The sequence below is a fragment of the Prionailurus viverrinus genome, chromosome C1 (genome assembly GCF_022837055.1).
Source record: "Prionailurus viverrinus isolate Anna chromosome C1, UM_Priviv_1.0, whole genome shotgun sequence".
Classification (NCBI taxonomy): domain Eukaryota; kingdom Metazoa; phylum Chordata; class Mammalia; order Carnivora; family Felidae; genus Prionailurus; species Prionailurus viverrinus.
In genome coordinates, this window is record NC_062568.1 from 193,030,494 (window position 1) to 193,055,250 (window position 24,757).

A 24,757-nucleotide genomic window follows, 5' to 3' on the forward strand; every position below is an offset into this window, starting at 1 on the left:
TGACAATAAACTTCATATATTAAAAAAAAAAAAAAAATTATGAGAAAGCGTGTGCGGGGGAGGGGCAGAGAGAAAGGGGAGACAGAATCTGAAGCAGGCTCCGGACTCAGCTGTCAGCACTCGAGAACTGTGAGATCATGACCTGAGCTGAAGTCATACTCAACTGACTGAGCACCCAAGCACCCCAAGCATCTGACTCTTGATATCAGTTCATGTCATGATCTCACAGTTCATGGGCTTAAGCCCCGTGTCGGGCTCTGTGCTGACAGTGTGGAGCCTGCTTAGGATTCTCTCTTTCCTCCTCTCTCTGTGCCCCTCCCCAGGCTCATGCTTTTTCTCTCAAAATAATAAACATTAAAAAATAAAGTTTATGGGGTGGCTGGATGGCTCAGTTGGTTGAGTGTCCAACTCCTGATTTTGGCTCAGGGCATGATCTCATGGTTTGTGGATTTGGGCCCTGCATTGCACTCTCTGCTGGCAGTGGGGAGCCTGTTTGGGGGTTCTCCCTCTTTCTCTACCCCTCCCCCACTCACACTCTCTCAAAATAAACTTTAAAAAGGTTTAAATTGTCAAAAAAAATAGTGTTGAATGAAAAAAGCAAGACGCATCTATAGTACAGCTGCATTACATGAAGTTAAAAACAGGCAAAACTTGGGGGGCCTGGTGGCGCAGTCGGTTAAGCGTCCGGCTTCAGCCAGGTCACGATCTCGCGGTCTGTGAGTTCGAGCCCCGCGTCAGGCTCTGGGCTGATGGCTCAGAGCCTGGAGCCTGTTTCTGATTCTGTGTCTCCCTCTCTCTCTGCCCTTCCCCCGTTCATGCTCTGTCTCTCTCTATCCCAAAAATAAATAAACGTTGAAAAAAAAAATTAAAAAAAAAAAAAAAAAACAGGCAAAACTAAACCATATTATTTAAGGATGCATATCTAGGTGATTACAAAGAGAAAATCAATACAGTAGTTTCCCCTAGCAGGGTTGTGATTAGGGGAAGGATAGTTTCTGGAGGCTGGCAATGTTTTATTGCCCTGAATAAAGGTTTCACAAGCAATTGCTTTATAATTACATATTAAACTATATGCTTGTTTTACATACTTTTCTGTAATAAAAGAAGTTACAAAAAATTCCTTAATCACTATGACTGGTAACATTTTATACTTTTCCTTGCCATCTTGTGTTGGTTTAAAAGGCGCACACACACACACACACACACACACAAATACAATAAAATGCACATACACAAACACACATTCATTACGACACTTATTTTACAATTAGAGACATTAAAGAAGACCTAAGTAAATAGACATCCCATGTACTTGGACTGGGACACAATATTGTTTTTAGACAGCAATACTCCCCAAATTGTTCAGTGTAATCCCTATAAAAATCAGCTGCCTTGTTTTGCAGACATTGAGAGGCTCATAAAATGTAGATGGAAATGCAAAGGAGGCACACTTGGGTGGCTCAGTCAGTTAAGCGTCCGACTTCGACTCAAGTCATGATCTCACAGTTCATGAGTTCAAGCCCCATGGTCAGAATCTGTGCTGACAGCTGGAGCCTGGAGCCAGCTTTGGATTCTGTGTCTCCCTCTCTCACTGTCCCTCCCCGACTCATGCTCTTTCTCTCAAAAATAAACATTACAAAATTTTTTAATTAAAAAAAAATGCAAAGGATCTAGAATAGCCAAAACCATCTTGAAAAAGAAAGTTCAAGGACTTTGCCACTTCAAAACTTACTACAAAGTAACAGTAAAAAAAAAAAAACAAAACTGTGGAAGTGGCTGAAAGATAAGCATATAGATCAATGGAATAAGATTTGAGAGTCCAAATGCAACCTGTACATTTATAGTGAATTCGTCTTCTAAAAGGGTAGCAGACCACTGAATGGTAAAGAATAGTTTTTCAACACATGGTGCTGGGACAACTGGATAACCAGACAAAAGAATAAAGCTAGACTCTTAAGAATTAAGAACTTACTTAAACAAGAATTAACTAAACACGGATCAAAGACCTAAATATAAGAGCTGAAACTATAAACTCTTAGAAGAAAACAGGTGTAAACAAACAATGCCTTTTATATAACAGCACTTAAGCACAAACAAAAAAAATAATAAATTGAACTTCATGGAAATTAACTTTTGTGCTTCCAAGGACATTATCAAGAAAGTAGAGACAGTCATGGAATGGGATAATTTGCAAATCTTAAGTCTGACAAGGAACTGGAATCCAGAACAGAATATGAAAAACTCTGGCACGGCTACATACAAAGACAACCCAACTTAAAAATGGACAAAGGACTTGTCTAGATATTTCTCCAAAGATCTACACACACACAGTCAATAAGCATACAAAGATGCACAAAGCATTAGCCATTAGGAAAGTGCAAACCAAAACCACAAAGAGATATCACTTGAAACTCACCAGTGTGGCTGTAATGAAAAAGAGTAACAATCACTGGTGAGGATGTGGAGAAACTGGAAGCCTCATAAGCTGTTGGTGAGAACAGAAAATGCTGCAGCCTTTTCAGAAAAGTTTGGCAGTTCCTCCAATGATTAAATACAGAGTTTGCCGTATGATCCAGCAATTTCATCCCTAGGTAATTAAAACTTTTCTCTGTCCATACAAAAACTTATACATGAATGTTCTTTAGTAGTATATTCATAATACTAAAAGTGGAAAGAACCCAAATGTCTATCAACAAAACGAATGGGTATCTACACAATGGAATATTATTTGGCTATAAAAAATGAAATAATGGCACATGCTACAACATGGACAAACCTTGAAAACACTATGCTAAGTGAAAGAAGCCATTCACAAAGGCCCACACATTATACATAATTCCATTTATTTAAAATGTGCTGGCACAGTGGGTACAGCACATCTCTCTTAATCTCAGGGTTGTGAGTTCAAGCCCCACACTGGGCATGAAGCCCAATTAAAAAAAGGGGGGGGGCACCTGGGTGGCTTAGTCTGTTAAGCGTCTGACTTCAGCTCAGGTCATGATCTCTCAGTTTGTGGGTTCGAGCCCCGCATCGGGCTCTGTGCTGACGGCTCAGAGCCTGGAGCCTGGTTCAGATTCTATATCTCCCTCTCCCTCTGCCCCTCCCCTGTTCATGCTCTCTCTCTCAAAAATGAATCAACATTTAAAAAAATTTGGACTTCTGTGAATGGTTTGAGAAAGTGGTCTAGTTTCAATCTTCTGCATGTTGCTGTCCAGTTCTCCCAGCACCATTTGTTAAAGAGGATGTGGAGAAACGGGAACCCTCTTGCACTGCTGGTGGGAATGCAAATTGGTGCAGCCACTCTAGAAAACAGTGTGGAGGTTCCTCAAAAAATTAAAAATAGACCTACCCTATGACCCAGCAATAGCACTGCTAGGAATTTACCCAAGGGATACAGGAGTGCTGATGCACAGGGGCACTTGTACCCCAATGTTTATAGCAGCACTCTCAATAATAGCCAAATTATGGAAAGAGCCTAAATGTCCATCAACTGATGAATGGATAAAGAAATTGTGGTTTATATACACAATGGAGTACTACGTGGCAATGAGAAAGAATGAAATATGGCCCTTTGTAGCAACATGGATGGAACTGGAGAGCGTTATGCTAAGTGAAATAAGCCATACAGAGAAAGGCAGATACCATGTTTTCACTCTTACGTGAATCCTGAGAAACTTAACAGAAACCCATGGGGGAGGGGAAGGAAAAAAAAAAGAGGTTAGAGTGGGAGAGAGCCAAAGCATAAGAGACTCTTAAAAACAGAACAAACTGAAGGTTGATGGGGGGTGGGAGGGAGGGGAGGGTGGGTGATGGGTATTGAGGAGGGCACCTTTTGGGATGAGCACTGGGTGTTGTATGGAAACCAATTGGACAATAAGTTTCATATATTGAAAAAAAAAAACCTACAGTCTATTACATAAAAAAATAAATAAAAATAAAAAATAAAAAATTTCGGAGTTCAAGCTGTATTACAAAGCTGTAATCATCAAGACAGTATGGTACTGGCACAAGAAGAGACACTCAGATCAGTGGAACAGAATAGAGAACCCAGAAATGGACCCACAAACGTATGGCCAACTAATCTTTGACAAAGCAGGAAAGAATATCCAACGGAATAAAGACGGCCTCTTCAGCAAGTAGGAAGCTGGGAAAACTGGACAGCAACATGCAGAAAAATGAACCTGGACCACTTTCTCACCCCATACACAAAAATAAACTCAAAATGGATGAAAGACCTAAATGTAAGACAGGAATCCATCAGAATCCTCGAGGAGAAAGCAGGCAAAAACCTCTTTGATCTTAGCTGAAGCAACTTCTTACTCAACACATCTCCAGAGGCCAGGGAAACAAAAGCAAAAATGAACTACTGGGACCTCCTCAAAATAAAAAGCTTCTGTACAGCAAAGGAAACAACCAGCAAAACTAAAAGGCAACTGACAGAATGGGAGAAGATATTTGCAAACAACATATCGGATAAAGGGTTAGTATCCAAAATCTATAAAGAACTTATCAAACTCAACACCCAAAAAACAAATAATCCAGTGAAGAAATAGGCAAAAGACATGAATAGACACTTCTCCAAAGAAGACATCCAGATGGCCAACCGACACATGAAAAAATGCTAAACATCACTCCTCATCAGGGAAATACAAATCAAAACCACAATGAGATACCACCTCACACCTGTCAGAATGGCTAACATGAACAACTCAGGCAACAACAGATGTTGGCGAGGATGCGGAGAGAGAGGATCTCTTTTGCACTGCTGGTGGGAATGCAAACTGGTGTAGCCACTCTGGAAAACAGTATGGAGGTTCCTCAAAAAATTAAAAATAGAACTACCCTACAACTCAGGAATTGTACTACTAGGTATTTATCCAAAGGATACAGGTATGCTGTTTTGAAGGGACACATGCACCCCGATGTTTATAGCAGCACTCTCAACAATAGCCAAAGTATGGAAAGAGCCCTAATGTCCATCGATGGATGAACGGATAAAGATGTGGTATATATATACAATGGAGTATCACTCGGCAATCAAAAAGAATGAAATCTTGCCATTCAGAACTACGTGGATGGAACTAGACAGTACTATGCTAAGCAAAATTAGAGAAAGACATATATCACATGACTTCACTCATATGAAGACTTTAAGACACAGAACAGATGAACACAAGGGAATGGAAGCAAAAATAATATAAAAATGGGAGTGGGGGGGCACCTGGGTGGCTCAGTCGGTTGGGCGTTCGGCTTCGGCTCAGGCCATGATCTCACAGTCCGTGAGTTCAAGCCCCACATTAGGCTCTGTGCTGACAGCTCACAGCCTGAAGCCTGCTTCGGATTCTGTCTCCTTCTCTCTCTGCCCCTTCCCCACTCACACTGTGTCTCTCTCTCAAAATAAAATAAAAACATGAAAAAAAAATTAAAAACAGGGAGGGGAACAAAATATAAGGGACCCTAAATATGGAGAACAAACAGAGGGTTACTGGAGGGGTTGTGGGAGGGGGGATGGGCTAAATGGATAAGGGGCACTAAGGACTCTACTCCTGAAATCACTGTTGCACTATATGCTGACTTGGATGTAAATTTAAAAAATTAAATTTATTTAAATTAAAAAAATTAAAACAACAACAACAACAACAAAACCCAGAATAGGTAAATCCAGACAGACAGAAAGTAGATGAGTGGCTGGCAGGGACTGGAGGGGGCCGGCACATGGAGAGTGACTGCTAATGGCCGCAGAGTTTCTTTTGGAATTAGTGGTGACGATAGCACAACTTTGTGACTACTGCCCACCCCAACCCCCACTTGTGCTTTAAGTAAACAAATACAACTTTAAAAAAACTATATTGGACTGTATACTTTTTTTTTTAACATTCATTTATTTTTGAGAGACAGAGAGAAACAGAGTATGAGCTCAAACCTGGAAACTGCAAGATCATGACCTGAGCAGAAGTTGGACGCTTAACCAACTGAGCCACCCAGAAGAGTTTTACTTCTTTAAAACTCAACATCTGTCTAGGGGTGCCTGGGTGGCTCAGTCGGTGTTCTCTCGTGGCTTCGTATTCTCTGTCTCTCCCTCTCTCTCTGCTCCTCCCCCACTCGAACTGTGTCTGTCTCTCTCAAAATAAATAAATAGTATATGTGCTGCTGAAGCGAGCACTCAAAATAAATAAATAAACTTAAAAAAAAAACCCAAAAAACCTTAACATCTGTTCAGAAACATGTTGAAAAACTTTTTTTCATAACTTTTTCAAGCCTTAGAGAATCCTTTAATTACTAATATTTCCCTTGAAAAGTTTTGCAGGTTAGCAATTCCTTCAGTTTTACTTTCCTTTTTCTTGTTAAATTCAGTAAAAATTACAATAAATGCTTTTTTTTAATGTTTATTAATTTTTGAGAGAAAGAGTGTGAACAGGGGAGGGACAGTGAGAGAGGGAGACACAGAATCCGAAGCAGGCTCCAAGCTCTGAGCCGTCAGCACAGAGTGCGATGCAGGGCTTGAACCCGGGAGCCATGACGAGATCATGACCCGAGCCGAAGTCATGCTTAAGTGACTGAGACACCCAGGTGCCCCAATAAATGCTTTTAATTAAAAAATAATAATGGCTATTACTATGTCGCAAATGGGGGTGATTTTCAGTTTCTTCATCAATATGTTACTATAGTTTCCAAATTTTCAATGGTAAGTAACTATTACTTGAAAATGAGAGGGGTGCCTTGTGGGTCAGTCAGTGGAGTGTGCAACTCCTGATCACAGGGTCGTGAGTTCGAGCCCCATGTTGGGGGTAGAGATTATGTAAATAAATAAATAAACTTAAAAAAAAAATGAGGAAAAAATGTAATGTGAAATATATAGAAAAATTAAAACATGAAATAAAAAGTGAATTTTACAAATTATCAAACAAATACAAGGCAATAGTTTTGCTGGAGAACTGCATCTGGGGACCGAATGGCCCACGTCTAGGGAGTGACCAGCTCTCTCTCCTGTTGAGCTGTTCCCTCCAGGCTCTCTGGGACCTGCACAGACACCGCTGGGGGACACACTCAGTTCTTACTCTAATTACGCAAGCACTAGTTCTCTCACTAAAAGTCAGTCTCCTCAAGAGCACACTCCACATCGCACTCCTCAGCATCTAGCTACAGGCACAGTGTCAGCCACAGGGCGGTCACCTGGCAACAGCTGACAGAGGACAGAGGAAGGGGTGAGCAAACTCCTTTCTTACCTTCCAATGCGTCGTCCCCGACTTCTTCGTATGTCTGCCAAGAGACCAGAGAGGGGATGAGAAGCAGCGTGAACTCCTGGCCCAAGGCCAGGAGGCCTTTTTTTTTTTTTCTTTAACATTTATTTATTTATTTTTGAGACAGAGAGAGACAGAGCACAAGTGGGGAGGGGCAGAGAGAGGAGACACAGAATCTGAAGCAGGCTCCAGGCTCCGAGCTGTCAGCACAGAGCCCAACGTGGGGCTCAAACTCACAAACCGTGAGATCATGACCTGAGCCAAAGTCGGACGCTCAACCGACTGAGCCACCCAGGCGCCCCTGGGAGGCCTTATTTTTAACAAGAGGAACTCGGTTGCTGCCTCTTTCCCATATTTTCTAAAGTCCAAGCTGCCACCCTTACCGATCCCTGGAGGACAACATACCCAAGAGGACCAGGTCTGCTGAACCATAGTTACCTGCATGGTGCTCTGTGTGTAGCCATACTGGGGGTAGCTGTAGCTGTAGCTGCCTGTGTTCTGGTCATAGCCCCACTGGGCGTAGTAGTTCTGGTACTGCTGGTAATACTGGTTGTAGCTGTAACTGTACATCTGACTATATTCCACTGGCTTCACGCGGCTCCTTAAATGAAGAAAGAAGCCGAAAGAAACAAATGTAGACAAACGTTTCCATAACTCTTACTACGTGGCCAGGGGCTGTTCTAAGTGCTTTCTGCAGATCAACTCATTCAAAACCCACGACAACCTTATGTAAGAACAATACATTATTCCTATTTTAGATGAGGAAATTGAGGTACATACAGGCCACATCATTTGTCCAAAGCCACATAGCTAATAGGAGATCCACACCCCAGCACTCTGGCTTCAGAGCCCAGGCTTTATAGTCAGGAGTTTTGTTTTTGCTTTTAATTTTTTTTTTTTAAGTTTATTTATTTATTTTGAGAGAGAGAGAGAGAGCGAGCGAGCACGAGTCGGGCAGGGACAGAGAGAGAGGGAAAAGAGAGAATCCCAAGCAGGCTCCACACTGCCAGCACAGAGCCTGACAGGGGGACTCGAACTTATGAAACTGTGACATCAAAAACTGAGCTCAAACCAAGAATCAAACCTTAACCGACTGAGCCACCCAGGTGCCCCTACAGTCAGGAGTTTTAATGGTTAGGTTTGTCTCTCTTATCAAATCTTGTCAGTACTGACTTGTCCTCTTACCAAGATCTTGGGGGGCTGGTTTTTTTGCCACCCACAAAGGCTCAGGTGAACAAGGCCTGGAAAATCTGGATTTAGGATGATCCAAGAAGCTTGTCAACTACAAAATGCTAATCACCTCTCCTCCACACACACACAAAACAAGTGTTCCAGAAGGTCCAGTAGGCTTAGCGGCACCACTGCAGTCACAGCTACCATTACGGAGTAGGTACTCAGGATGTGGGCCCATTGTTTTTCATATACAGTCTCCTATCTTAAGTCTCACACAACCCTTTGGCAGAGCTATTATGTATTTTTCCCATTATACAGATGAGAATACTGAGCCTCTAAAAGATTAAGTGATTTACCCAAGGCCACACCTAGGACTGGAGCCAAATTCAGCTCCAAGGCTCATGCTCTGAACACCACACTGTTACCTACAGTACCTGTTCTGACAGATGTAAGACATCTTGCCAGGCTCCTATATCCTGCACTCACAAATCAGGGCTGAGGCCCAGGCTCAGTGGGCAGCTTTCTTCTCCTGCTTGCATGGCTACCCTAGCCACTGCTAACCAAAGACAGAATGTCAAGCTTGACAAGGATCCACTGCTCTCAAAAATATACACAATCATGTGTGAGTAGGCTTAGGAGACAGGCCTGGGGTATGACCAGCAGTCCGAGGTGGGAGGAATCAAAAGAACAACATGGCAATGTGCTTCCAGAGTCATCACACTCCTGAGAGCCAGACTCATAAGTGCACACCAAATACGCAGGGGGCAGAGGCCCACACCACCCGCTGGCTGGCTTATAAGGAGAACTGTAACTGCCACGTGGCGTGGAATGCACTCACGTCCTCATGATTAGGGTATTGTATCTCCACAGTGAAGCCAGAGAGGAAACCAAGTCATAAGCAGGAGGTGAACTACCACGGCAATCCTGTCACAGGAACCACAAGTGCTCAAAGTCTGAATGAGCGCGAGTTGTTTTCGAGTGCAACATCTGCTTGGTGAGCAGGACTCGGCTAGAGCAGTTAGACAACTCCATGTCTGACCACCTTAGCATCACCTCCTGATGGGGTGGCCGGATGAAGTCTAGTGGCAGAGACTTCCTCTCCCTGCCCGGCGTGAGGCTGGAAACTGCTAATGCTCCCCTCCGTGACTACCCTGACACGTTTCCAAGGAGTCTGCCACCCTCCTGATATATTCACATAATTGAAGGTCATCTCCCTGGCCTGGGTCTGTACACTTGTGCTCTGTTTCTCCACACTCAGCTCTTACAGATGAATTCTCAAAGAGAACCCTTACCACCCTCAATTCCCAGTGCTTGATGGCGCCTCCCTAGAGGCAGGCCCCAAACTCTGACAATAATCAGCCAGGAAATGGAACAGAACATAACCTCCTTGCAGAAGGCACTTTCTTTTTCTTGTTTATAGCTACAACTCCAAAGTCTAGGTCAGGGCCCGCAGAGTTGTAGGAACTCGTTATTGTTGACTGAATAAATGGTAACACGTCAGAAACAACCAACAACGTCAACATCTGAGGAACCTTGAGGCAGAATATATGGTCAAGATACCCTGAAGCTATTAAAAATATTATGGTGAGGGGGCGCCTGGGTGGCTCAGTTGGTTGAGCGTCCGACTTCAGCTCAGGGCACGATCTCACGGTTCGTGAGTTCGAGCCCGGCATCAGGCTCTGGGCTGATGGCTCAGAGCCTGGAGCCTGCTTCCGATTCTGTGTCTCCCTCTCTCTCTGCCCCTCCCCCATTCATGCTCTGTCTCTCTGTCTCAAAAATAAATAAACATTAAAAAAAAAATTTTTTTTTTTAAATAAAAAAAAATATTATGGTGAGGATTGTAGAGCTATGTCGGAAAGGGAATGTGTATATGAGGGAAACTGGGGGAAAAAGAATGAGCACTGTTACTGTAATTAAAAATGAATAAAGAGGGGTGACTGCATGGCTCAGTTGGTTAAGCATCTGACTCTTGATCTCAACTCAGGTCATGATCTGATGGTTGTGAGATCAAGTCCCATGTCAGGCTCCAAGCTGGGCATGGAGCCAGCTTAAGATCCTCTCTCTCTCCCTCTGCCCCTCCCCCCACTGCCTCGTGGGCATGCACATACTCTCTCTCTCTCTCTCTCTCTCAAAATAAATAAATAAATAAATATTTTTAAAAAATGAATAAACACTGGGTGCCTGGGTGGCTCAGTTCGTTAAGCATCCAACTCTTGGTTTCGGCTCAGGTCATGGGCCGTGGTTCTTGGGCTTGAGCCCTTCATCCGGCTCTACAATGGTGGCTCAGAGCCTGCTTGGAATTCTCTCTTTCTCTCTCTCTGCCCCTCCCTCGCAAGAGCTCTCTTTCTCTCTCAAAATAAATAAGTAAACTTTGGAAGTCAGAAATCATAATTAGTCATTTTAGGATAATGAGGAAATTTCTTTTAAATATTTTCTGTAATGTTTTATATAGTATAGAATAACATTTTGAGGGGAAATTACTCAAACTGATCTTCCATGTATTAAATACAGTTAAGCTACAAAGAACCTCCAAATCTTTTGCTGCTTTGAAAAACCTTGCCATTTAGGGGCACCCTGGTGGCTCGGTCGGTTAGTGCTCAACTTTGGCTCAGGTCATGATCTCATGGTTCATGAGTTCAAGCCTCACATGGAGTCACTGCTGTCAGCACAGAGCCCCTTCAGATCCTGTCTCTCACTCTCCGCCCCTCCCCAACTTAGGCTTTCTCAAAAATAAATAAAACATTAAAAAAAAAAAAGAAAAGAAAGAAAGAGAGAAGGGCACCTGGGTGGCTCAGTCGGTTAGGCGTCTGACTTCGGTTCACATCATGATCGCCTGTTCATGAGTTCAAACCCTGCGTCAGGCTCTATGCTGATAGCTCAGAGCCTGGAGCCTACTTAGAGTCTGTCTCCGTCTCTGCTCCTCCCTGCCTCACACTCTGTCTCTGTCTCTCTCAAAAGTAAATAAACATTAAAAAGAAAGAAAGAAAGAAAGAAAGAAAGAAAGAAAGAAAGAAAGAAAGGAAGGGAGGAAGGGAGGAAGGGAGGAAGGAAGGAAGAAAAACTGGCAGCCTAGGACTAGAACCCAATGGAAAAAAAAAAAAAAAAAAGACAGAAAAACCTGGCCATTTGGAAGTTCTGCCCCAAGAATGTAGCCATTCTGCCACTCATGGCATAGAGTTCCTCAGCCTTCACATTATTGACTTGGGGGCAAGGCAGACAAGTCTTTCGGGTGGGGCCGGCCTGTGCATTGTGCGACATTTAGTAGCATCCCGGGCCTCCACTCATTAGATGTCCTCCCCGACAAGTTGTGACAACCAAAATTGTCTCCAGGTGTTGCCAATGTCCCGCTGTGGGATGAAATTGTCCCCAGTTGAGAACCACTGCTTTGGCCAAAGGATAGAAGATTCTATGCAGAGAGCAGTTGTCTTCTGAGTGAAAAACCTGCTTGGAGTTGTAAGGGAAGAAGGGCTCTCTGACTGGCATGACAGGTATGATAGTGATGTACATAATATTCTGTAGTGTTTAGGATCATTCCCTCTTAGCTATTCCCATAGTTAAAATTGGGTATAATATCTTTCCTTCTGCTCAATTCTCTTCAGTTCTGTGGATAAATCTCTAATGGTGACACTACGGGGCAAAGAGCAAGCACATGGGAGAATGCAGAGCCCAACTGCTTTCCCAGCACTGCTACCGGCCATGTCTGAATGTATGTGCCTTCACCAGTCAGAGCTCTCTCCCAACTGTAAGCTTCTGGAGGGGCAGGGTTATGTCCCTTCATCTCCAATGCCCAGAACACAGCCTAGCAAGTAACAGGCACTCATTATCTGTGACCTAAACCATGCCTCCCTGCAGTCTCACGTCCAGCATGCAGAAGCTCCCATCATCACCAAGCAGATGAGGAGCGTCCAGGCTGGCATCAGTCCAGAGGCTCTCTACCTTCCCGCCAGTGCACGACTCACGCTTTGGGGATTGCCACACTCAGCCGAACTGGTTTAGACCCTAAGCCGACTGCTCCCTGGCACTCAGTCAGAGCTCGCTTCTGTTCCAGTTCATCTGTGAATTTCACAAAACCATAGCCCCTGTAGGAAACAAAAGCAGACACACTATTTAGATCACAAATGTGATGAAGGTAAAGTTTAAAAACAGAAAAGAGAGAGAGTCCCTCAAACTCTGTAGGAAGGGATGAGATCCCCATCAGTGGAGGCATGCTGTAGGTAGAACAATTCAAGATTCCAGCGCTGGAGGATCCTGAGATCTGGGGGAATCCCTACTTTAGCTCACCGTTCCCCTCCACGCCTTCACTGATGGGGCTCCTTCCCAAACAGAGGCCTCCCACCCAATCTACTGGAAATACTATTATCATCAGTATGGTAGTAGTAACAGCCGTAGAAGTTCACTGAGCAAATACTTCCTGCGTCTGCCCCGTTGGCCAGGTACGGTGTTAGGCACTGGGGCTCAGCAGTCCTAAGCAGACAAGGTTCTTGCTGTGCTGGACTCATATTCTACTTGGGGGATCAATGAATGATAGTGAACATTTCATGAGCACTTTTTATTTCCCAGCACCTTGCTGAGCGTCTCATCAAACGGCCCAACGATTAGATAATGGTGGTATCTGCATTTTACTGAGGAGGGAACTGAGGTCAGAGGGGTTCATAACTTACCTGACATCACTGGAGAATCAGGATTCAGATCTAGGTCCCAAGCTTGTAACTCAACCTCATGCTTATAACTATTACTCTGATCAAGAATAAGCCTTTCTTGAGGTTTTTCCACTTTTGAAGTAACACTAATAAATAAAATGGCAAACACCTACAAAGCCTATCCTATTGCTTTATTTATATCACATTATGTAACTCTGACATCAGCCCTATGAACAGATACTATCAATCAGCATCTGTTTCACAGATGAGGAAACAGGGTCAGAGCTTCGGTGACTTGTTTACCACATTATCCCCAGCCAGTATTGGAGTGAGGGTTCACACCAGAACGTCCAGCTCCAGAGCCTATGCTCTTAACCACCATGCTCCACGGCCTTGCTCTAACATTTCCATCCAAAACACAAATGCTGGAACGGGGTAGGCATCAGTAACCAATGAGGTCTTACTTAGACACGCCTGTCTGGTCCAAAACCACCTTGCCTCCCCGACAGGAGGGGTAGACTTTGACGAAGAATTCATACAGCATGCCGTCATCCACGTCTGGGGTCAGGTCCCCCACAAACAGGGAGTACTCAGGGCTGAGAGGAGAGAACAAGATTCAGAGACAATCACCAAAACCTTTGTTCTAACAAGCTCTTTTGGCCCATTCTAGGAAAACCTCCCGGGCCTTCTGAGGGAACAGCACATCTGATGGGCCCTTAACCAGGTCTGAATTTGTTGCATTTGGCAGCCCTGGCAGAAGAGTTATGGAAGCAGCCCCCTGTCCCAAGTCCCTTACTCACTGAACAAAGCCTGTTTGGCTTTGAGTGCAGATGGGGAGACCCGGTCAGAGGATCTCAAAGGAGAAATCTACACATTCTGTATTCACTGCATTTTTGTAAAGTAATTTCTTTGCAAAAAAAATTTTTTTAATGTTTTTATTTATTTTTGAGACAATGCAAGAGACAGAGTGCAAGCAGCGGAGGGGCAGACAGGGGGAGACACAGAATCCAAAGCAGGCTCCAGGCTCCGAGCTGTCAGCCCAGAGCCCAACGTGGGGCTTGAACTCACGAACTGTGAGATCATGACCTGAGCCGAAGTCAGACGCTTAACCGACTGAGCCACTCAGGCTCCCCTTTTTAAGTAATTTCTATGCCCAACATGGGGTTCGAATTCATGACCCCAAGATCAAAAACTGTGTGCTCTAGGTGCCCCTCACTGCATATTTTTAGTTGAAATAGTGAAAGAGAATGAGAACTGGACCTTATGTCCTAAAGCCTGAAACCCCAGCTAGGATGAAATCCCCTAACTTTTAGAATGTGTGTCAGCAAATTTTTCCTGTAAAGTGCCAGACAATAAAAGTTTTAAGCTTGGTGGGGCACCTATGGTCTCTGTTGCTTTTTCTGTTTTCACAATCCTTTAGAAGTATAAAAACCATTTTTAGCTTGCAGGTGACACAAGTCAGGCCACATCTTGTCAACCTCTTATTTTAAATATATATATTTTAAGTTTATTTATTTTGAGGGGGGGTGGTGTGCAAGCGTAGGGGAGGGGCAGAGAGAGAGAGAAAGAGAATCCCAAGCAAGTTCTAAGCCTAGAGTCCAGCATGGGGCTTGATCTCACAAACAGATCATGACCTGAGCCAAAACCAAGAGTTGGGCCCTTAACCAGCTGAGCCATCCAGATGCCTTTATTTTATTCTTTTTTTTAATAGTCATTCCTTTTTTTTTTTTTTTAATTTACATCCAAATTAGTTAGCATATAGTGCAACGATTTCAGGAGTAGATTCCTTAGTGCCCCTTACCCATTTAGCCCATCCCCCCTCCCACAACCCCTCCAGTAACCCTCAGTTTGTTCGCCATATTTATGAGTCTCTTCTGTTTTGTCCCCCTCCCTGTTCTTATATTATTTTTGTTTTCCTTCCCTTATGTTCATCTGTTTTGTCTCTTAAAGCCCTCATATGAGTGAAGCCATATGATTTTTGTCTTTCTCTGACTAATTTCGCTTAGCATAATACCCTCCAGTTCCATCCACATAGTTGCAAATAGCAAGACTGCATTCTTTTTGATCGCCGAGTAATACTCTATTGTGTGTGTGTGTGTGTGTGTGTGTGTGTGTGTGTGTATGTGTATATATATATATATATATATATATATATATATATATACACCACATTTTCCTTACCCATTCATCCATCGATGGACATTTGGGCTCTTTCCATACTTTGGCTATTATTGATAGTGCTGCTATAAACTACTCTATTCTATTCTAGTCTAGTCTAGTCTAGAGAGAGCACAAACGGGAGAGGGGGGAAGGAGAAAGGGGGAGAGAGGGAGAGAGAGACAATCCCAAGTAGGTTCCACACTCAGCATGGAGCCCGATGTTGGGGCTCAATCCCACGACCTAGGGATCATGACCTGAGTCAAAATCAAGAGCTGGACGCTCCACCGAGTGAGCCACCCTAGGCCCCCCGTTCTAGAAAAATTATTAAAAGAAAAAATCAGGGGCACCTGCCTGGATCAGTCAGTGGAGCATATGACTCTTGATCTCTGGGCTATGAGTTTAAGTTCAGATTACTTAAAAATAAAATCTTAAAAAAAGAAAAAATCAAACGTAAACTCATTATTATTTTCTTAGTTCAAGCATGATATATATTCCTTCTTTAAAATCAGAATATACAACGGGCAGCTCGGTGGCTCAGTAGGTTGGGCATCTAACCTCAGCTCAGGTCATGATATCAGTTCATGAGTTCAAGCCCTGAGTCAGGCTCTGTGCTGACAGCTTGGGGCCTGGAGCCTGCTTCAGATTCGGTGTCTCCCTTGCTCTCTGCCCCTCCCCCTCTCGCACTCTGTCTCTCTCTCTCTCTCTCAAAAATAAATAAATATTAAGAAATAAAAAAATAAAATTAGAATACACAAAAGGACAAAAGAAAAATAAAATTACCAACAACCCAGCCACTCAAAAGTAATCACTATGAACACTGTTATATTTTTGTCTCTTTTTTTTCCCTTGGGCTTCTTGTTTTGAATTTACAAAACTTGGGTATAACTCATTTTGTTTCCAGCATTTTTTCACTTTTAACATATCACCAACGTCTTGACATGTCCTATTTTGCTACAATGACTTATTAATGGATACACAGTATTCCAATTAATAAACATATTGTCACGTAAACCACTTCTCAATTATTAGATTATCTGGGGTTTCTCCAATTTTTCCCATTATATGTAATATTTCAATGAACACTTTTGAGGCTAATCTTTGCATACATCCATGAATAAATTCTGAAAAGTAGAATTACAGGGTCAGTGGGTGCATATCTTTTTTAAACTCTTGATACATTGTTTTATTTTTTTTATTTTTTTTTTTATTTTTATTTTTTTTTTCAACGTTTATTTATTTTTGGGACAGAGAGAGACAGAGCATGAACGGGGGAGGGGCAGAGAGAGAGGGAGTCACAGAATCGGAAACAGGCTCCAGGCTCTGAGCCATCAACCCAGAGCCCGACGCGGGGCTCGAACTCACGGACCGCGAGATCGTGACCTGGCTGAAGTCGGATGCTTAACCGACTGCGCCACCCAGGCGCCCCGATACATTGTTTTAAAGCTTTTGAACAGCACCCTGAAAAGTTGAAGCTGAACGGATTTATGTTGCTACAACAGGTCAATTCTTACTATGGGTAACAGGGAGGAAGGCTAGAGGTGGGCCCAAAGAGAATACATGGGTCTTGACAAGAAGCCCCAGTGGGGAAGGGGAAGGAGTCATCCTTCAGGAGGAAGGCAAAGTGGACCAAACTTGGCTCCTCAACCGTCTCTTTGGTAGAGCCCAACACAGTGATGCGTCTTGTCTCTATCTAGACATTTCCTGGGGCTTGAGGCTATCTTGGGGTTACCCTATGCTTACCTGTTATCTGGTTGTTTCCCATAAGTGGCATAGTTCAGTTTAAAACGTTTTGCCTAGAAATTTAAAAACAAACAAACTAAAACAGAGAAGGGCATTTCAAGAGCCAAACAATATTTGAAAAAAACTGAAATAAATTACCTTGGCCAAAACATCTCCCCCTCTCTAAGCCTCAGCTTTTTCTCCTGTATAAAATGGGGGGGTTGCACGGATGATCGCTAAGGGCACTGCCAGCTCCATGGTTCTATGAGCCCAGGTGTGCCAGCTTGGTGCAGCTGTAAGCTAAGTAACTGTGGGAAGAGCAGAATGTAACTGTCTTGAAATGTGTCCTCACTACCGCCAGCCTGTTCTAGTTTCTCAGTCAGGCAGAGGTCTAGGGTTTCAAGTCTTCCGTTAAGGGAGGCAGAGGTGCACAGCGCAAAGGGCATGGATTTTAGAGGCAACCAATCTTCAGTTTGCATCCTGGCTCTGTACTTACTACCTGTGTTGCCTTGGGGCAAGTTATTTCACTTCCCTGAGCTTCAGTTTCCTGGTCTGTCAAAGATAACAATGCCTACTGTTCAGGGTTTTTATAGGATTAAATTAAATAATGTAAGTATACAGTAGGGATTCAATAAATGATAGTTATCGATGACAATAAAAATGGCAACATCATCATTATCTAAGTGTCCTTACAGGTGTGGCTCCGGGAAGGGGTTTCCCATTAATTTTATGCAAACACTTCTCGGCTGTGGCCAAATCTGCGAATTCTACAAAACAGTAGCCAGCTGGGATTCTGGAAAGAAAGCAAACAAGAGAAAGAGAATGGTTAAGGGTGGTATTCTCAGATGAAACTAAGCCCTGGCCTGAGGGGAAGGAAAAATGTTTTTCTAACCAGAGCCTGTACTGTTTTTTGTTCCCTCTTATATTCTAGTTCAAAACTAATTTACAAACCTGAATGTAAGGATTGCCGATCTGGGCCAGTCCCACACTCATCTATCTAGTAAACATTTACTTATGTACTATATCACCTATGAAGTATTTTTGTCAAGAATATTTAATATAATACGGGGCACCTGGTTGGCTCAGTTGAATGCCTGAGTTTGGCTCCAGTCATGATCTCATGGTTCATGAGTTTGAGTCCCACATCGGGCTCGCTGCTGTCAGTGCAGAGCCTGCTTTGGATCCTCTGTCCTCCTCTGCCCATCCCCCACTTGCACTCACTCTCTTTCTCTCTCAAAAATAAACAAAATATATAAATACAATCCAATCAAACTCTTAGCTCTAATGTCCAGTTTACAGGAAATATTAGGGACAGAACAAGTAAAACACCACCAAAAGGAAGCAAATAAGTCCAGAAAGTTAAACTGGATTCCAGAATGTAGAACCTTATGTAAGACAATTGGTCTTACCTCTTTAAAAAGTCAGTGTTACGAAAAAAGATAAGAGGTGAGCATTTTTTTTTCTTTTTTTTTTTTAATGTTTACTTATTCTGGGGGGAGAGAGAGCGCACGAGCACAAGTGGGGGAGGGAGAGAGAAAGGGAAACACAGTCTGTGCTGACAGCTCAGAGCCTGGAGCCTGTTTCAGATTCTGTGTCTCCCTTTCTCTGCCCCCCCCCCCAGGCTTGCACACTCTGTCTCTCTCTCAAATATAAATAACATTAAAAAATAAATAAATAGGGGCGCCTGGGTGGCTTGGTCAGTTAAGCGTCTGACTTCGGCTCAGGTCATGATCTCACAGTCCGTGAGTTCGAGCCCCACGTCGGGCTCTGTGCTGACCGCTCAGAGCCTGCAGCCTGTTTCAGATTCTGTGTCTCCCTCTCTCTCTGTCCCTCCCCTGTTCATGCTCTGTCTCTGTCTCAAAAATAAATAAACGTTAAAAAAATTTTTTTAAATAAATAAATAAATGAGACAGGAGATGATCCTTTAGTTCATTAAGTGTGATGACTGAGTGTTCATACTTTTGTGATATGTACCTTCCTCAAACCCTGTTACAACCTTAGCACACTACTCATCTGACTTGGGGAAAAAAAAATTTTTTTTTAAAGCTATAAAAAGCTATTCTTGGGGCAAATATAAAAATTTAAATGTAGACGGGCCACTATATGGGAGTTCTTTGGATATCGTTTGATGGGTATCAGGGAATCACTGTTAATGCTGTTAGTATGATAGAAGCATTGTGGTTATGTCCAGTTTTTGGCAATGTATGCTTAAATATGTTGTGGTAAACTGTCACAACATCTGTGACTTACTTTCATATGATTTAGCAAAAAGAAACATGTATCTACATCTATCCAGTTAGAGAGATAAGGAAAATATGGCAACATGTTAACAAAATTCAGTGGTGACTATATTAGTGTTCACTGTACCATTCTTTGTAGTTTTACTTGAAAATTTTCATAATTTAAAGTGTTTTTTTTTTTTCTTGATCACCTACCACAGGTCAGGCTGATACAGAGCTGAAGAACAAGATTCCTGTCCTCAAGAAACTTACAATCTGGCTGGCTGGACAAAGTAAACCCATGGACCCTAATTGCGAGATGTCTAGGAGATCCCCCATATTCTATTTTTTAAAGAGACGGAAGTAGGAGGATATGGCTATATCCTCTGACATCCCTTCTACTATAAGATTTATACTGAAAACAGTTAATTTTCCTTAACATCATCCTCACAGGTATCACCGGTGAAATAATCCTAACTTTTCTGGAAATATTACTCAAGATCCTTAGTTCCAATAAACATATGGACACAAAGCCAAGAAGGTATGGGTAATAGCAGTGCTTGTGCCCAAGGATCACAGAACAGGATCTATGAGCTCCATGTTTGTTGATGCTAAGAAGAATGAAGGGCCAAATCTGTGTCTTCTATGTGCGAGAATCTTGAGGCTCACAGATGTGAAGACCACCATTAGTAAGAGCTACCCACTACTGGGGCACCTGGGTGGCTCGGTCAGTAAAGCAACTAACTCTTGATTTCCGCTAGTCAGGATCCCAGGGTTGGGGTTATTACGGAGGATGACGAGATTATACACAATGTGGGCTAGCTAAAATGTAACACAGATTTCTGGTGGGCTGCAGTTAAGCTTGGAAGGGGCGTGGGTTTCTTGGAATGCCAGAGGCCTGAATGCATTATGCCCTAGCCTGGAGGCCAGACCTTCCAGGTGTTTCTGCAGTCCTTGGGGAACTCCCTTATCTATACATTGCATACAAAGTTTAGCAAAATAATAGGACACATAGCCACTTGCCATATTTCTCTGATTTGATTAGTCTCTTGTGATTATTCACCTTTTAGTCAGGCACCCTTTGTTTTTGCTTGCCTGAAATGTTATATGCCCTTTGAACATAAATGAGAGTATAAGTGAGGCAAACGGGGTCTTAGTCTGTGAACCCTGACCCGGTGCCTTCTCCTCTCTTTCTTAGCAAAGAGTGGAGTAATCTTTCATCCATCAGGGCAGGGTTTGCTGGCCATTCCCAGCAGGATCAAGCCCAAACTCGGACTCCCCACTGAATGTGGAGCCTGCTTAAGATTCTCTCTCTCTCTCTCTCTCTCTCTCTCTCTCTCTCTCTCTCTCTCCCTTTGCCCCTCTCCCTGCTCTCATGGTCTCTCTAAAAAATTAAAAAAAAAAAAATTCAATCATGGACTTGAAAAAAAAAAAAAAGAGCTGAAGACTACAAAGCACTCACTATGGGCCGGGTTCTGTGTTGGCCATTTCACATGCACCATCTCTCACTGACTGAATCGTCACACTAACTCTGCGAGGTGAATGAAACCATTACTCCCATTTAGAAGGAGACACGGAGACCTAGCAGGATTCTACAGTAGGCCTTAACCCACACAGCTGGGATGTGCCACAGGTTTGAGTTGAATTCTGACTACATTCTTTCCTCAACATTTTATTGTAAAAAATTCCAAACATAAAAATGAAAAGAATTGGGGGCACCTGGCTGGCTCAGTCAGAAGAGCATGCAACTCTTGGTCTCAGGTCATGAGTTTGAGCCCCACATTGGATGAAGAGATTACTAAAAGAAAAAGAAAAAACTTAAAAAAAAAGAAGAACTGTATAGCAAACACCTACATATCCACCACCTATAATTAACCCTTTATTATACTTATTTTGTTACACAATTATCCATCTATCCATCCCTCTACCCACTTATCATCCTTATTTTCTGATACATTCCAAAATTAGGTTTTAGATATTGGTATGCTTCCCTCAATTACTTCAACATGCATATTATTCAATTATTGTTTACAGGTTTTTTTTTTGTTTTTTTGTTTTACAAGCAGTGACATATACACACAGAGAACTGCACAAATCTTTTAGACACTGAGTTATTTTTACCATACATCAATTTTGTATATTCTACAAGTTTAAATAAATGGAACCATACAGTAAGGCTTTTTTCATTTAGCATAATGCCTTTTTTTTTCTTCAGGTAAACTCCACACCCAAGGTGGGGCTCAAATTCATGACCCCCAAGATCAGGAATCACATGCTCCACCAACTGAGTCAGCCAGGCACCCCTTCATTCAGCCTAATGATGGAGATTCATTCACGCTGTTACTATATAAGTAGTTTGTTCTTTTTTATTGCTGAGTGGGATTCTATTGTATGAAAACACCAATATGTATCTGTTTACCTATCTGTGGATATCTGGACTGCTTGCAGTTTTCAGCCATTGTCCTGAAGCTGTTATGAACACTCTTTTCAATTCCTATTTTTGGTGGATAGATGTTTTCATTTCTCTTGGGTAAATACCTAGACTAGACTTGCTCAGTCATAAGGCAGATGTATATAAGAAACTGCCAGACTCAGGGCTCAATCCCACGAACGAAGAGATCATGACCTGAGCTGAAATCAAGAGTCAGACACTTAACTGACTGAGCCACCCAGACACCCCCCACTCAACTGCATTCTTAATGATTCTTTTAATGTTTATTCATTTTTGAGAGAGAGAGAGAGAGAGAGAGAACGAGCAGGGGAGGGGCACAGAGAGAGGGGGAGACAGAGAATCCCAAGCAGGCTCTGTGCTTCACACTGAGCCCCACTGAGGGCTTGATCTCACAACCATGAGATCATGACCTGAGGCGAAATCAAGTTAGTCACTCAGCTGACTGAGCCACCCAGGCACCTCTGGTCTTCTTTTTTAAATTTGCATTTACTCATTTTACAGTATTCTTATAAGCCTCTTCAAAGTCTTTTATCAAGTGAGGCTGAATAAAAATGCAATGTGTCTTTAAGTATCAGCGTAAGAAACAGCTAGAGTTTAGTAACGGATAGGAAGATACAGTTCCAAATCTCATTTCAGTAAAGTAGAAAGTACTACAGAATGTTTGTTTTCATACCAGTAGCTGATTATCTGGGGCCTTCTGTCTACAAGAGTGAAAAAGAAAAATATTTAGGCTAGCACAACGTACCAGTCAGAAAATCCTAGGTATGAAGCGTCTCAGCCCCTCTGGCCAACCTAGTAGTATTTAAATTCTAACAAGCACCCTTATCCCATGTGATTGACTAACTAAACCTTTCTTTGTACATTTACAGATCATGCATCCTTTCCTAGAAAGAACAGAGCTCTTCTCTCCTGTACCACCCTGGGCACCAAGGAACCAAACTCCACCACCACCACCAAGGAACCAGCCCCTTTGGCAATACCTCTGAGCCCTGTGACAACATCTGTCGCTGGCACCACTGAGCCTGTGTGTAATCAAGAACTGTCATAGAGGGGTGCCTGGGTGATTCAAGAGGTTAAGCAACCAACTCCTGATTTCAGCTCAGGTCATGAACTCACAGTTTGAGTTCAAGCCCCACATCGGGCTCTGCACTGTCAGAGTGGGGATTCTCTCTCTCTGCCCCTCCCATACTCTCTCTCTCTCAAAATAAGTAAAATAAACTTAAAAATTAAAAAAACCAAAAAACAAAAAAACAAACAATTGTCATAGACCACTGCACTTCCTTAATTAATTGCCCTAAATTACTTTTAAAATCTCTGGGCCAGGAGAAACCTTGGAGTGGGCGTGTGTGTGTTGTTTTATTTATTTTTATTTATTTTAAAAAATTTGAATGTTTAGCTATCTTTGAGAGAGAGACAGAGAATGAGTGGGGGGAAGGGCAGAGAGAGAGAGGGAGACAGAGAATCTGAAAACAGGCTCCAGGCTCTGAGCTGTCAGCAGAGCCCGATGAGGGGCTCGAACTCAGGAACGGTGAGATCAAGGCCTAGGCTGAAGTCAGATGCTTAACCAACTGAGCCACCCAGGCACCCCTGGAGTAGGCTTTTGGACAAGAGTCTGCCTTCTCCTCAGGTGGCTGACCTCCTGAATAAAGCTCCTATTCTTTCAAATTAAAACTCCTCTCTTGGGGGTGGGAGGGTGAGAAGAAAAAACAACTCATCTCTAGAGTATTGGCCTTTCCAACTATAGGCAACCAAACCTGGGTTTCAGTACAGGTATTGAGACTCTGAATACACAAAGTACCTGTCAACCAAATAGCAAAAACTGACTGCAGTTCATACCTCTCATCTGTATTTTTCAACCATGTGATGTTTTATTTAAAAAAAATTTATTTATTTATTTTTTTTTTTTAATTTTTTTTTTCAACATTTATTTATTTTTGGGACAGAGAGAGACAGAGCATGAACGGGGGAGGGGCAGAGAGAGAGGGAGACACAGAATGGGAAACAGGCTCCAGGCTCTGAGCCATCAGCCCAGAGCCTGACGCGGGGCTCGAACTCACGGACCGCAAGATCGTGACCTGGCTGAAGTCGGACGCTTAACCGACTGCGCCACCCAGGCGCCCCTAAAAAAAATTTTTTTTAATGTTTATTTATTTTTGAGAGAGAGGCAGAGCCTGAGTGGGGGAGGGGCAGAGAGAGAGGGAGACACAGAATCCGAAGCAGGCTCCAGGCTCTGAGCTGTCAGCACAGAGCCCGATGCGGGGCTCGAACTCACAAACCGTAAGATCATGACCTGGGCCGAAGTCGGATGCCCAACCGACTGAGCCACCCAGGCACCCCCAGCCATGTGATGTTTTAGCAAGCTACTTTAGTAGAGTATGTGGCAGAGTAGCTGCTCAGTAAATACTGACAGTTGATAAAAGAACCCTCCCTTTCCAACTAGAACCCTAAGGAAAACTAAGACCCCCTCCTCCCAAGAGAAGGAAGAATCTGGAGGCAATATAGCACCACTATCTCAAAATATTCTCTGCATTTTGTTGTTTCCATATTTACTGTTTCATCTCCCTATTAGAATGTAGTAAACTGCATGAGAGGAAGGACTATGGTTTGTTTCGGCCTCCTATCCAGGGAACCCAGAACAACAGCACATAGTATTATTTCTATAAATAACTTTTTAAGTGAATGACACACGACAGTTAAGAGCACTCATGGCTTTAAGAACAGACCTGAGTCCTGGCTTGTCATTTAATAGCTCTGTAAACTTTAAGACAGTTATGAAGCTTCTCTAATAATAGTACTTAGCTCAGACGTTATTTGTCTGACTTTAGGGGCACCTGGCTGGCTCAGTCGGTGGAGCATGCGACTCTTTATGTCAGGGTTGTGAATGCAAGCCTCATGTTGGGTGTAGAGATTACTTAAAAATAAAATCTATTAAAAAAGTGATTTTAAAGCGTTTATTACTGTGGCACCTGTGTGGCCCAGTAGGTTGGGTGTTGGACTTTGGCTCAGGGCATGATCTCATAGTTCATGGGTTTCAGCCCCGCATTGGGCTTTGAGCTAACAGAGCAGAACCAGCTTCAGATTCTCTATCTCCCTCTCTCTCAGCCCTTCCCCCGCTCTCTTTCTCTCTCAAAAATAAACAAACAAAAAAAGTGC

At 43.0% G+C, this 24,757-nt stretch overlaps 1 protein-coding gene and 1 non-coding gene across 6 annotated transcripts in view; one reads left to right on the forward strand and one right to left on the reverse strand.

Annotated features, from left to right (window-relative positions):
• TRNAU1AP (tRNA selenocysteine 1 associated protein 1) overlaps positions 1–24,757 on the reverse strand; it is a 30,270-nt gene that overhangs the window by 1,739 nt on the left and 3,774 nt on the right. For 3 of the 5 annotated variants that reach the window (XM_047869833.1, XM_047869834.1, XM_047869832.1), the window contains 7 exons: positions 17,627–17,726; positions 16,955–17,007; positions 13,519–13,650; positions 12,374–12,493; positions 7,680–7,842; positions 7,227–7,260; positions 2,417–2,485 (listed from right to left, as the gene is read on the reverse strand). In XM_047869833.1, the coding sequence (XP_047725789.1) occupies positions 2,417–2,485; positions 7,227–7,260; positions 7,680–7,842; positions 12,374–12,493; positions 13,519–13,650; positions 16,955–17,007; positions 17,627–17,726 (671 nt within the window). The remainder of the gene's footprint in view (positions 1–2,416; positions 2,486–7,226; positions 7,261–7,679; positions 7,843–12,373; positions 12,494–13,518; positions 13,651–16,954; positions 17,008–17,626; positions 17,727–24,757) is intronic. The other 2 variants (XM_047869835.1, XM_047869836.1) reach the window with 2 other exon arrangements.
• LOC125174304 (small nucleolar RNA U13) lies at positions 18,853–18,952 on the forward strand. The gene has a single exon (XR_007155416.1). It is a non-coding gene; the product is annotated as a small nucleolar RNA U13 (small nucleolar RNA).